The sequence below is a fragment of the Crinia signifera genome, chromosome 3, assembly GCF_055691185.1.
Source record: "Crinia signifera chromosome 3, ASM5569118v1, whole genome shotgun sequence".
In the NCBI taxonomy this organism is placed as follows: Eukaryota; Metazoa; Chordata; class Amphibia; order Anura; family Myobatrachidae; genus Crinia; species Crinia signifera.
Window position 1 is genome coordinate 83758923 of NC_139219.1, and position 13174 is coordinate 83772096.

Consider the following 13174-nt stretch of genomic DNA (forward strand, 5'->3'; position numbering starts at 1 on the left):
AAGAAATTAACAAATTAAACAAAATTTATAAACACGGATTAAAGCGGGGAAAAAAGGTATTTGCCCTATACCTGCGCTCTCCCCCTAGCTTATCAAGTTGGCTTTCACATATATGTATTGTCACTTATCCTTTATATAACAATACGTTTTTTTGTTATTATTTAAGATAAAATTGTATTAAAAAAAATCTCTGGGGGGAAAAAAATAAGAAACGACTTTCCGGGCAAAATTTCAGGGTCGATGAGGGTTGCCTTCCAGTTGTCCGATTGAGCTAAAATTTTGCAAACCCAATTTTTTTGATTGGAACGGGATTAGGGGGGGTGGGAGCTATATTTTTTGAAAACTTTAAATAAGGGCCACCCTAGTGGACGCATTATTATAATAGCACAGCAGAATTTAGTGAAACTACCATATGCCAATCTCCTAAGTGTACACTTAAGGTGCCCATACACTGCTTGCGATGTCTCGCAGCAGTGTACGGACACCCGAAAGACTGCGAGCCGTCGGGACCTTCCCGGTGGCAGGGACGCATGTGATCCGCTGTGATGGATCGCATGAATCCCTGCTTCCCGCCCGCTTCGCCACCAGGAGGAACGGGTGGTCAGACGGCCTGCCCGACGGCCTGGTCGGGTCCGATGCGCACAGGACCGTGCATCGGACCCGACGGCATGTCAGGAAGGGACGATTTGGTCCGATTTAACGGGCCGATTGGTCGCAATCGGCCGAAATCAGACCAAATCGCCTCAGTGTATGGGGGCCTTTAGGGACACTATCCACCTAAGGGTAGAAAGAGTTAGGCCTAGTGAGGAACCATTGCGTAGGAATTGTGCCATTGTGGAATAAGTGATCTCTGAGGTTCCCCCTCCAAATGAAATCTTTGCTAGACCTTACACGTATGAGAAAAAAAAATTTATATCTTTAAGGCTTAACCCTTTGAGTGCCAAGTGAATTTGTCAAGCGATTTTAACATTGAAATCGGGAGCATCGCGTCGGTCTTGTGCCATTATAATGGCACAAGATGAGATGACTTGATTAAGTCCATCTCACATAGGAAACCATGTAAAATGGGCCAATATGACCCATGTCACATTGTATATGGGCCCGTCCTCAACCCACGATTGACGCCAACCCGAAGCGTGGTGACCTTTTCATACCCCTACTATCCACGTCGGCGTGGAGTTGAGAATATAAAGTGTGGCGAGTGCAGTGAGCCACCGAGCCCGAAGCGTGGCGAGCGCACGCGTATACCTGTGAAGTTATACGCGTCCGCTCGCCACGCTTCGGGCTCGGTGGCTCGCTACACTTTATATTCTCAACTCCACGCCGACGTAGATAGTAGGGGTATGAAAAGGTCGGAGGACGCGCACCGCCGCCCCTCGCGGGCTCGCTGCGATCGCAACGCTTCGGGTTGGCGTCAATCGTGGGGTGGCGTTGAGGGGGTAAAATTGGGGGTCTGGGGAATATTTCACATTTAATCCAATGTAAAATAGGGTCCCAGGGACCCTATTCACATTTGATTCAATGTAAAAATCGCGATGCGACCGACGCGATTTCTCTGACACAACCACCCCGATGCAAATCGGTGTGGCCGTGCTAGGAAACAAGTACTATAAAAGCTGTATACAATATTCTATAAAGCTCTGAACACAGGGAGCAATATATTGCTCAGTTTCCCATTTTCATCAGCGACCAGAGATGGCAGCTGAAAGGAGACACTGCCGGGGGAAGCCGTATGGGGAAAGAACTTTTTGCAGGGGGAAGCTGCTGGTCGCAGGAGCAGCGACCACACCAGAGCTGGCCACGGGATCACGCTCAGCGACCATATCCCCTGTGATAATGGCTGAAATTACATTGTGTGTATGAGGCTTTTGATTTCAATATTTGACAGTCTAACAAGTATGTCTTTGTAATCTATAACCTTTAATCTTTATATAACTAAGCATTTTACTTTTTTTGTAAATACAAATATTCTTTTAATAGACTATTAGGTATTTGCTCATGAACCCAGCCTTTGAGGAAGAGATTAGATTGTCAAGGTTATGATATAACCATTATTTACTGCTGGAAAAGGTGATGACCAAATAACTGCAGTGTCGATGATCTTGCACAATTGTGATAGAAAGATAGGGAACCTGTGGCCTTGTGTATTTACCACTGGTGGTCACAGTAGAGGGGTGAATCTGTTTTTGATTCCGCTCTGCACTGGCTACATCAGGACTCGGGAATCTGCACAATTGCAGTCTAATGGGCCTATTCAATCTTGGCCAAGTTTTTTACTGGGTGAAAAAAAAACAGAAAAGATTTGCCTTTCAGCATTCAGTAAGGCACCCATTCCATTTCACTTTTACATTTTTTTTTTTTTTTGGGGGGGGGGTTTTGCGAAACAGCGTGAGGGAAACCTGCCATGAATTCACTAAAACCACGTGAATTTGCTGCAATTTTGCTGAATTTTGTGTTTATTGCAGATACTAGATGTTTCACCCAGGGAAAAAAAATAATAATAATTGGCACAGGAATAGAAACAAAGTGCGAATATTTCACGTGGGATTGAATACCACCTTAATGCCTATAATACCAGTCAAGGTGATTCAAATAACTGCCTTTGGCCGTATTTGGAAAGCAAACTCAGGGATACAGTGGGGTGAAGATGTATGAATGCTGATTGAGTACCGGCCTTTATACTTGATTAACTGAAGTCATGATTACATGTACAGGAAAGTCCTGAATCTAATAGACATTGAGCTGGTAAGAGACTGCTTGCAAGGGCATATTGACAAAGAACGGGCACTCTTCCTGTTCCCACTATCAGAGAAGTCAAACAAATCTGCAAGACCCTAATATGTGCACAGATGTGTCCACACGCATCTAGCCTCCTTATGCATAAAAATAGCCCTTTCTAGTTGTGCCATGCCAATCAAGCATTTTTGCTTGCAACTTTTTCTGTTAAAATGCACCTTATGAGCAAAACAGTGCGAATGGGATGCACAAGCAACTTATTAAAATTATTTGCTGCATGGCTATATTCTGTGTGCGACCACAGCAGTATCTGCAAACAAAATGCTGCATTACACTATCTTGATGCAAAGCACCAACATAGAATTTTATATGTAGCTAGAACTAGTGTTCATTCTACCATCCGCCATCTTTGAAAACCCATGCAGTTCCTGTTCCCTGCCTGGGGTGTCGCTGTCTGCTATGGTGTTTCTAGAACAGGTCAGGTTTTGCATATCAGTGCTGATATAACGACCACACTGTGCTAGAAGCACTACAGCGACCCACCAGGCAGGGAAGAGGAACTGCATGGGTTTTCAAAGATGGCGAGTGCTAAGATAAACACTATACAACTACAGGCACACAAAATATAAGCATGACACATTTTAATCAGAAGTTGCTTGTGCACTCTATTTGCACAGCTTTGCAAATAGGATGCATTGTAATGAAAATAGTTGCATGGAAAAATACTGACTTGTAGCACACGTATAGATGTATATGGACACATCTATCTTAATTCAGCAAGAATATGTACGAAAAAGAAAAAAAAGCAGAAATGAAAATAAACCATCTAAAAAGGTGATAACACTGGCATAGGATACGATCTTGTCTATACAGAAACTGAAAAAGAGAACGCAGTTCACAAATCCAAATGTTGCCTTATAAATGATTACAAAAAATGAAAAAGTGTCAAACTTGTAGTGTTAGCACAGCCAAATTCTACATCCTTGAACAAATGTATAAAACCAGCAAACTAAGTTTATATACTTCCTGGGGAGAAAAGAAAGGGAAAAAATTCAAACCATTTAAATAACTGCTCAGCACCTTGCCACACAATAGGAAATTAAATAGAAAACGGAAATAAAATGGCCTGCATTCCCATGTCAAATAGCAGCCCTCTCAGACCAAAGGTTGATGAAGTTGAGGAACATTTGGCTGTGTAATACTTCTGAAATAAAAGTATATGTATAGTCATTATGATTTCTCTCATCGTAAAGCAACAGGTTGTCAAGTTTAGTGAGGTGTGCTTCTTAAACCGAGTGGATTGAATGATTCAGATACTGTGGCAGCTTACTACAGAAGGATGGACTTTGCTCACATATCCATAGGCTGTGAGCAATATCTTCAGAGACATAAATTGAAGGAAGCCATTGCTGGTGGCACTCGCGGTTACCGGAATGTGGCACAAATACAGTTGTTGTGGTGGTGTGGGTGGGGTTGCAGTTGTTTAGGTGGATTTGAAAAAAGATGCCAGAGAAGCAAATTCAAATAACAAAAAAAAATAAAAATTTTTTTTTAAAAAGTCAGTCTTTAGCTGTGTACACATGCAGATTTTTGCCTATTTTCGATTCGATTTTGCTTATAGAAGCAAAATCTAATCCACATCGAATGGTTTTTAGGACACATTCGATGCGCGCTCCCGTTTTCTCAAAATCGGACAGAAAACTCTACTGTGCAGCCAAGGAAATATCGAATTCGATCCAGTAAAACGAATGTATACAACATACCATGAATGTAAATCGAATTCGATACCTAATGCAAAAGTACAGATGTAATGCCAAATTGAATGGGAAGATCTAATGCCAGATCTAATAGAAAATCGAATCTAACATCGAATTAAAAGCAAATCGAAGTGTGTACACATAGCTTTTGGAGCAGCATCTGATCCAGTTATGCAAGAGTTGTGAGAGATACTTCCTCTATAAGAAGAGTTAGAATTAAATAAAGAGCAGAATTTGAATGTTGAGTTACTTCTGGGCAGTGTATTTTATCTGTTTAGTTTAGAATATAAAATTTCATTTTGGACAGTTCACCAGTCCCGACATGTCCATCATTGGCCAAATTTAGCACAAACTGGCAATGTCAAATCTTGATTACAAAAATAAATAAATAAAAACTGCGCAAAATCTTAATAGGAAAAAGTCAAGAAGTCAAATAATCTATGACAGTTCAAAAAGCTTTTCTTAGCACTTACCATAAAACCTATACTAAAAATGTCACACTGTGGGTCTTATTCTGATCTGATTGCAGTACAAATTTGTTTGGAAAATGGGCAAAACCATGTGCACTGTAGGTGGGGCAGATGTAACATGTGCAGAGAGAGTTAAATTTGGGTGGGGTGTGTTGAAACTGAAATCTAAATTGCAGTGTAAAAATAATGCAGCCAGTATTTACCCTGCACAGAATCTACATAACTCACCCAAATCTAAAGGCCCCCTTACACTTGTTCAACTTATTGATCAACAAATTGAACCTGATTGACTCGAGATTTATCCTATGTGCAGGAGGATCAATCTCTTACAATCTCTTGGTTATACCCAATGGCACAGGATTGTGGATTGTGTCCTACACATCAGGCACATAAGATTTTGTCAGATAAATTGACTCAATCCACCTGGATTGGGTCAAATCTCAGAAGTCTAAGGGGCCCTTAACTCTGCACGTTACATCTGCCCCACCTGCACTGCACATGGTTTTGCATATTTGCCAAACAAATGTGTACTGCAGTCAGATCTGAATAAAGGCCTGTGTGCTAAACATAACAAGGCAAAATTGAAAATCCTACTTTAACTTATTTAAACTTTAAAAGAAAAAGAGGGCAGAGGGGATTTTTGTTTAAGAATAAAGGTTATTCTGAAAGAGGGACAAATAAAACTAAATGACTAAATGTTTCACGTAAAAACCATGTTTCTTTACAGTACGGGCAGTTAAGTTATGGAATAGCCTGCCTGAGAAGGTTGTGATGGCAGACGTAATGGATACATTTAAAAAAGGGCTAGACGAAATTCTAGAATAGTATACAGCAGTGGTTCCCAAACTTTTTCACGAATCATGGCACCCTACAGTATCAGAATATTTTTACCTCTACGCCAAAAGTTTGTTACTGTGAAATTCAGAAATAAATTTTAAATTAAATAAGTTGGGATTCAATTTTATCCTTAGGTCCAGTTATGTGCTGAGAAACACGATTCACTTCTGTTTACCCACATATTTTATAATTGGAAGCCACAAGCACTGATTTTGCCTATTTCATTAACCATAAATAATCGAAACTGGTTCTGGACCACCCACCTGAGGAACACCAGGCGCACAGTTTGGGAACCACTGGTATACAGGGTTAAAACCATAATTCATAAGCAACTGTAGTGTACTTAGCACTTAATAGGATATCCACCGTGGGTCATCGGGGATCCTAGTTATTATAGATAGGCAATAAACTTGTCCATGTCATTTAAACCTTACCCGGGTCAATTACACCTCAGGAGATCTTACAGCTTGAACTTGATGGTCTTTTTTCAACCTCACTATGTTGATTTAATGAAACATGGTATCATATGCAGAACGCATAATTAGGCATAAAGTGCCAAGCAGCATAATAAAAACCTAAAGCAAAACAAATCCTAAAACTCTGAACGCATCTACTCATTTCAAATGTCGCCCAATTATGCTCAGGCAAAAGTGTATTGTATATATGTGTGTATATATATATTTTATAAAAAACACTTCACTGTTGTTGAGCTATGTTGCACAGTCAGTAAGTCCTGAGGAAGGGGCGCAAGCTCCGAAACTGTCGACCTACAAATGCTGACACTGTTTTCATTGTGATTTTTACCACATGATGTTTTAATACAAGTTTGCCATTTTTTCACTGAGAGTGCCGCCTCCAGTCTTCATTCATTTGAAAACCGTTGCGAGAGATAGATAGATACATACATACATACATACATACATACACACACAGTCATTCCACACCGAAACGATATACAGTCAGATGTAACGGTGTATACATTGAATTCCAGTAACATCCTACACAACATGGGGAGAAATTCAATTGAAGTATTAATGTCTGAATGATACAACAGGTGCCCATTTATTTATGGTGACCCCTTGTTTTCGCACATTTTCCCTGTTGTGACATAGTTTAGACAGGTATAGCCTGTTTACACAGTTTGACCCAAATTATTTGAGTCTAGTTACGGGCTTCCACCAGGACCATCCTATTGACTGACGCACCGTTTAAAAATACGCAAGCCGTAAAGCACTCAAATCATCTCCATGAATGAATATTCCTCGAGTCAGGAAACACAAATACAAAGATTCACAATCAAATCTCAATACTGGTTGCAGTCCAACACTATGAGATGTGTAGGTTTGACAGCTCTCTTCATACTAAAAGGTGGTAAAGTTCCAGCTTCAAAACTCCAGTTATGGGTACAACACATACATAATTGGCAGTGTAAATGATTTTCACACTTTCTAAAGTGCAGGATGTCATTTGCCAGGCAAAATAAATCTAATCAAAACTCTTAAAATAATTGCTTCGCTCAACACAGCATTTTGCACAATTCAAGGGGTGAAATTTAGCCTTTAATGTTTCCAGTGCTTGCACCAACCACAAAGCAAAAGGAACGGACCTCCTTTGTAGCAAAACTATTTGTAGACTGCAAGTTACTTTTTCAGCACTTATAAACAGTGCAGAATACCTTCCTTCAGTAATGCAACGCGAAATCATAACTATCGTTAAATAAACAGAAATGTGTGTATCTGGAAATTTAACTTAACACAAAAACCGTCAATGATAAATATAGTATGCTACTGGAAGAAAGGTAGGTTCAACCACCACCAGCACAGGATAAATAAACTAATACTTTCCTTCTAGGTGTATGTTCCTTTTTCTACCTTTCTTCCATTGTGTACACTTCTGGGTACATTTCTGGGTGTCTGAGAAACACCTTAAGGCGATACCCATCCTAGCATTTGGTGCGCACTGAGAATTGCACTTACTCACAATTTTTGTACATACGGTAGTATGCTACTGTTAGAACAATTGGCATTGACCATGATTTGTATAAGCACCATTAATGTATGACATAGTTCTGTGTTATGAGCATTTTAAAAATAAACACATTACTCTAAAGCACTTCTTTGTTTGGCTTCAATAAGCCTATAGCACTAGTAGGAATTATTACATGTCACCTTCGTGTCTGTAGTTATTAAGGGGCAGCCGAACTAAACCTTGGAGACAAAGTGGACGAAGATGAAGTACCAACTAACCATCTCCTGTCTGTCATTTTTCAAAACATAGCATGGCATGTAGTAGCAGACTGGCGGACAGTTCACCTTTCTTTACAGCTTATTGCTTCAATGTTTGGTACAATCCACCGGGGGACTATTAGTGAGGGAAATAGGTTTTCCTGCCAATGCCAACAATCAGCAGGGGTACATTTAACCGCCAACAGCAACCATCAGCAGGGGCATTGGGTGAATCTGCGCACAGCATCTGTCAGCAGAGGCACCATGTTGATCTGTCAATGGCGACTGTCAACTGGGGCACTGGGATTATCTGTCCACAGGAACTGAGGATAAAAATGTTATCTGTCAATAAGGATTATCAGGGTGTGTTTACCTTTGACAGCTACTGTATATGGAGGGTCTTGTGTCTACCTGTCGACAGTTTGAAATGCAAAACCCCTCACCACCACCCCGTACAGGGCAGTAGGGGTATGGCAGTGATGTACATAAAGCATAAACACTAGCAGCCATAGGCGATGTCAGTGAGCATGAGGTGTTTATGCGGGCTGTACTGGGCACATAGCGGAGGATTAGTTGGGTGTGAGCCGCACACTCCCGGACACTCACCGTGACCGGCTGACGCCTGCAGGATCGCTCCGGACGTGCCGTCTATGACTTTGATGCTCCCCCGAGTAGTGACGGCCAGAATGGTATTAAGTGCCGGATGGTACGACAGACTGCTGACGCCGTGCTCGTCGCAGCGCAGACAGCCGTCCCTCAGCACCAGCCACTCCGAGGCTCCCGCCGCTGCCCCCGCCGCCATTATCGGCAGCCGGGCCCCCTCCGGGCGGGACACCGGGGCGGGGAGGCCGGGGGTAAGGCTGGGAGGAGAGGCTGACGAGGTAACTGTGCGGGAAGAGGACGACTCCGGCACGGCAGCTGGGTGAGAAGGGAGAGGAGAGGGAGGAGGAGGAGGGCCGCCGGCCGCCGCTGCGTCAGGTGACAGGAGAGCAGCAGCACCGAAACCGCTATACACCATCCGGGTCAGCAGCCAGGAAGCCGCACGGACAGGAGGAGGGGACGCCGGAAGTGACGCGCGTGATGCTAAGACGTGTGTGCGTACGGACCACAGCTGGAGCAAGCTTTCTGACGCTTTTTTTCTCATAATAAACTTTATTGATAAGAACACTGCGCACAGTGACTCAGTTATTAATGTGGGTGGGGTTCTTTCAGCTAATAAACATTAACCATGGTGTAATAAGCAGATATAAGGTGAGGGCTAGCTGCTGCTACGAGATACATAGTTACAGTGTGCCCTGTCTTCTAGCACTGGTGCTCCTGTCCTGGAAAGTAATATAAAGAGGACTTACACCACATTGCTTTTTAAAACAACATGGAGGAATTAGGCTAGTTCTGTGAGACCTGTAAGAAATTGCCCTCAATGAGGGGCAGATAGAACTCAATGTAAACCCACCATTCCAAGAAGGGTGTAGACCAGTGGTTCCCAAACTGTGTGCCGTGGCTCCCTGGGGCATACCTCCCAACTGTCACGATTACAGCAGGACAATCCCGATTTTCGGGTCCTGTCCCGCTGTCCCACCCGCGGCAGGCATTGTCCCGCTGCGGGGGGTGGCAGTTGGGAGACCCCCCAATCTAATAGAATAGACGCTGTGCGCATGCGCACAGCGTCTATTCTCGTATGAAAATGAGGCTGCGGCTAATTAGCATAAGCCGCACCCTCATTTGCATATGCCCGCCCCCTTTTCCCTATTTCCCCAACACAGAAGTTAGGAGGTATGCTGGGGTGCCTCGGGACACTTGCAGGGGTGCCCCGGGTTGTTGGTCCAGGACCAATTGAAATTATTTATGGTCAATTATTTATGGACAAATCCAGTGCTGGTGGCTGCCAATCATAAATATGTGTACAATCAGAAGCAAATCATGTCCTTTGCCACATAACTGAACCTAAGAAGCATATATAAACCCAATCTACTTAATTTTATATATTATTGGGAGCCTAGGGGTGCCGTGGAAAAATTCTGATACTCTAAGGTGCCATGATTTGAAAAAGATTGGGAACCCCTGGTGTAGACATTGGTGTAATCGGGGACGTACTAAAAGGAATGTGGATCTTCTCGCAGATTTGATGGAAGTACCGTAGATGGTAATTTTACTCTGTGCAGTCACTATCACTTCATTAAATGTAAAGGTTCCCATACACGGTTCGATCACGTATAGAGTATAGGAGGCTGACTAAGCCTTGGCTGGCTATAGAAATCTGGCTTTAGAAATTTTGTCAGAATTCAAAGTAGGAAGGTTCTAAGTAGGAATATACAACCGCATACTGTCAGTCTAGTCTTAGCCTGGACTTTCTGTGACATAACTCCCATCTTATTCTCTTCTCATTGCAGGTAAAATACCATTCATGCAACAGTCATATTTGAACTAGCATCGCTGTGATTAGTATACTGCATTGTCTAGGTAAAAGTACAAATTTCTTTTTAAAATTAGATAATGACTTAAAATTGACTAGTGACTTGGACATGGTCTGTAACATCTCAACATTTGCTTATCTCAGTTTTATTGCTCACTTTCTCTAGTGGGAGAGGGGCATTGGGTGCGGTCTTAATTACTGAAGTTAGAAACAGCTTTTACAGACCTACTTATTAGAGTATAGGAGGCTGACTAAAGGCCCCCATACATTAGGCCGACTTGTCCTAGGGACAAGTCAGACCCAATTTACCTGCGAGCCGCCCGGCAGCTCCCCGGGAGGCTCACATACAATTTGGCACTTGATGTGCCATTTTTACATGGGATAAATCGCATGCGATTTATCCCATGTAAAAAAAAAACGGGGAGCTGCAGGGCGGTGAGCAGTAGTGGGGGCGGGCAGCGGCAGTAGTGGGGACGGGCAGCGGTGGTGGGGGCGGGCAGCGGCGACGGGCGGCGTTTGCGGTGAGCGCAGTGTACTTACACATAGCAGCAGCGGCGGGGACGGGACGCGCAGTGGCGGCTATTATATTTTTAAAATACTTGTCAAATGACCGGCCGCTCTCTGATTGGCTGAGAGCTCTCCGGCCAATCAGAGAGCGGCCGGTCATTTGACAAGTATTTTAAAAATATAATAGCCGCCACTGCGCGTCCCGTCCCCGCCGCTGCTGCTATGTGTAAGTACACTGCGCTCACCGCACACGCCGCCCGTCCCCGCCGCCGCTGCCCGCCCCCACTACCGCCGCTGGCCGCCCCCACAACCGCTGCCGCTGGCCGCCCCCACTACTCCCCCAGTGTCTGTATGCATATGCCTGTCAGGTGGCAGGCATATGCATACAGGGAGGTCGGACGTGATCGTATGTACAGACCGTCCGACCTCCCTGATCCGGTCCGATGCGCACGGGACCGCGCATCGGATCGGATCAAATGTCACATACCTACGATTTTGGGCCGATTTCATCCGATTATCGGCACAAAGTGCCGAAATCGGATGAAATCGTCCCAAAATCGCATAGTGTATGGGGGCCTTTAGCCTTGGCTGGCTATAGAAATCTGGCTTTAGAAATTTTGTCAGAATTCAAAGTAGGAAGGTTCTAAGTAGGAATATACAACCGCATACTGTCAGCCTAGACTTAGCCTGGACTTGCTGTGACATAACTCCCGTCTTATTCTCTTCTCATTGCAGGTAAAATACCATTCATGCAACAGTCATATGTGAACTAGCATCGCTGTGATTAGTATTCTGCATTGTCTAGGTAAAAGTACAAATTTCTTTTTAAAATTAGATAATGACTTAAAATTGACTAGTGACTTGGACATGGTCTGTAACATCTCACCATTTGCTTATCTCAGTTTTATTGCTCACTTTCTCTAGTGGGAGAGGGGCATTGGGTGCGCTCTTAATTACTGAAGTTAGAAATAGCTTTTACAGACCTACTTATTAGAGTATAGGAGGCTGACTAAGCCTTGGCTGGCTATAGAAATCTGGCTTTAGAAATTTTGTCAGAATTCAAAGTAGGAAGGTTCTAAGTAGGAATATACAACCGCATACTGTCAGCCTAGACTTAGCCTGGACTTGCTGTGACATAACTCCCGTCTTATTCTCTTCTCATTGCAACTGGACAGAAACTGAAGGAAACTACAATCAACATAAGTTCATCTCTTAACTGCTAAAACTTTGAATATTACTCTTTCTGCTTGCAAATGCACTGTCTGCTTTGAAAATGCACAGCTGTACCTCTAATGACTTCACCTCTCCTGCTCTTCCATTGATAATAGGTGTCCCCCAACATTTTATTCTTGGTCCTCTTCTTCTCTATCTCTATACGTCCTCTCTGGGTGAGCTTATTTGCTCACTTAACTTCCACTATCATCTCTATGCTGATAATACTAAAATCTACCTCTCCTGTCCTGATCTCTCTCCCTCTATCCTCACTCATATCTCCAACTGTCTCTCTGCTGTCTACTCTTGGATGACCCAGCGCCTTTTTAGACTTAAAATATTAAAGACTAAGCTGACCTCTTCCCACCCTCCTGCATAAAACCTGACCATCTCTCATCCTAACCTACTGTTTATGCCCACTTCTTTCCCTTCTGTGTCACCCCAGTCTGTCTAACCCTCCCCTTTAGAATGTAAGCTCTCACGGGCAGGGCCCTCTCTCCTCATGTGCCTTTCTTAAACTATATAAACCACTGCCACCCTGATGATTGCTTCAGTGTCCTGTCCCCTGGTGCAACTATCCATATTAACCATGTACTTGTCCTAAACTGTCTTGTACTGTAATTTGTTATGTGTTTTTGATTATAACTATGCTCTGTAGGGATTCAGTATTGAATCCCGGCGGTCGGGATCCCGGCGTTCAGAATCCCGACGCCGGAATCCCGGCAGCCGAAATGCCGACAAGGGGGGGACGTGGATCGCCCCCCCTTGCGGGCCCGGTGCCTCGCTACGCTCGGCACGCTATTTTATTCTCCCTCCAGGGGTGTCGTGGACACCCCAGGAGGGAGAAAGTGTCGGCATTTCGGCGGTCGGGATTCCGGCGTCGGGATTCTGAACGCCGGGATCCCGACCGCCGGGATCTTAACTGCATCCCCTCTGTAGAGCGCCACGGAATCTGTGTGTATATAAGAAACTGTTAATAAATAAATAATAAATAAGTACTGGCTACATATACTTTTT

General features: G+C 43.6%; 1 protein-coding gene across 10 annotated transcripts in view; it reads right to left on the reverse strand.

Annotated features, from left to right (window-relative positions):
- Nucleotides 1–9118, reverse strand: part of BIRC6 (baculoviral IAP repeat containing 6) — a 262531-nt gene extending 253413 nt beyond the window's left edge. For all 10 annotated transcript variants that reach the window (XM_083176127.1, XM_083176119.1, XM_083176125.1 and 7 more), the window contains exon 1: nucleotides 8632–9118. In XM_083176127.1, the coding sequence (XP_083032253.1) occupies nucleotides 8632–9043 (412 nt within the window). In that variant the 5' untranslated portion in view covers nucleotides 9044–9118. The remainder of the gene's footprint in view (nucleotides 1–8631) is intronic.
- Between the last annotated feature and the right edge of the window lie 4056 nt (nucleotides 9119–13174).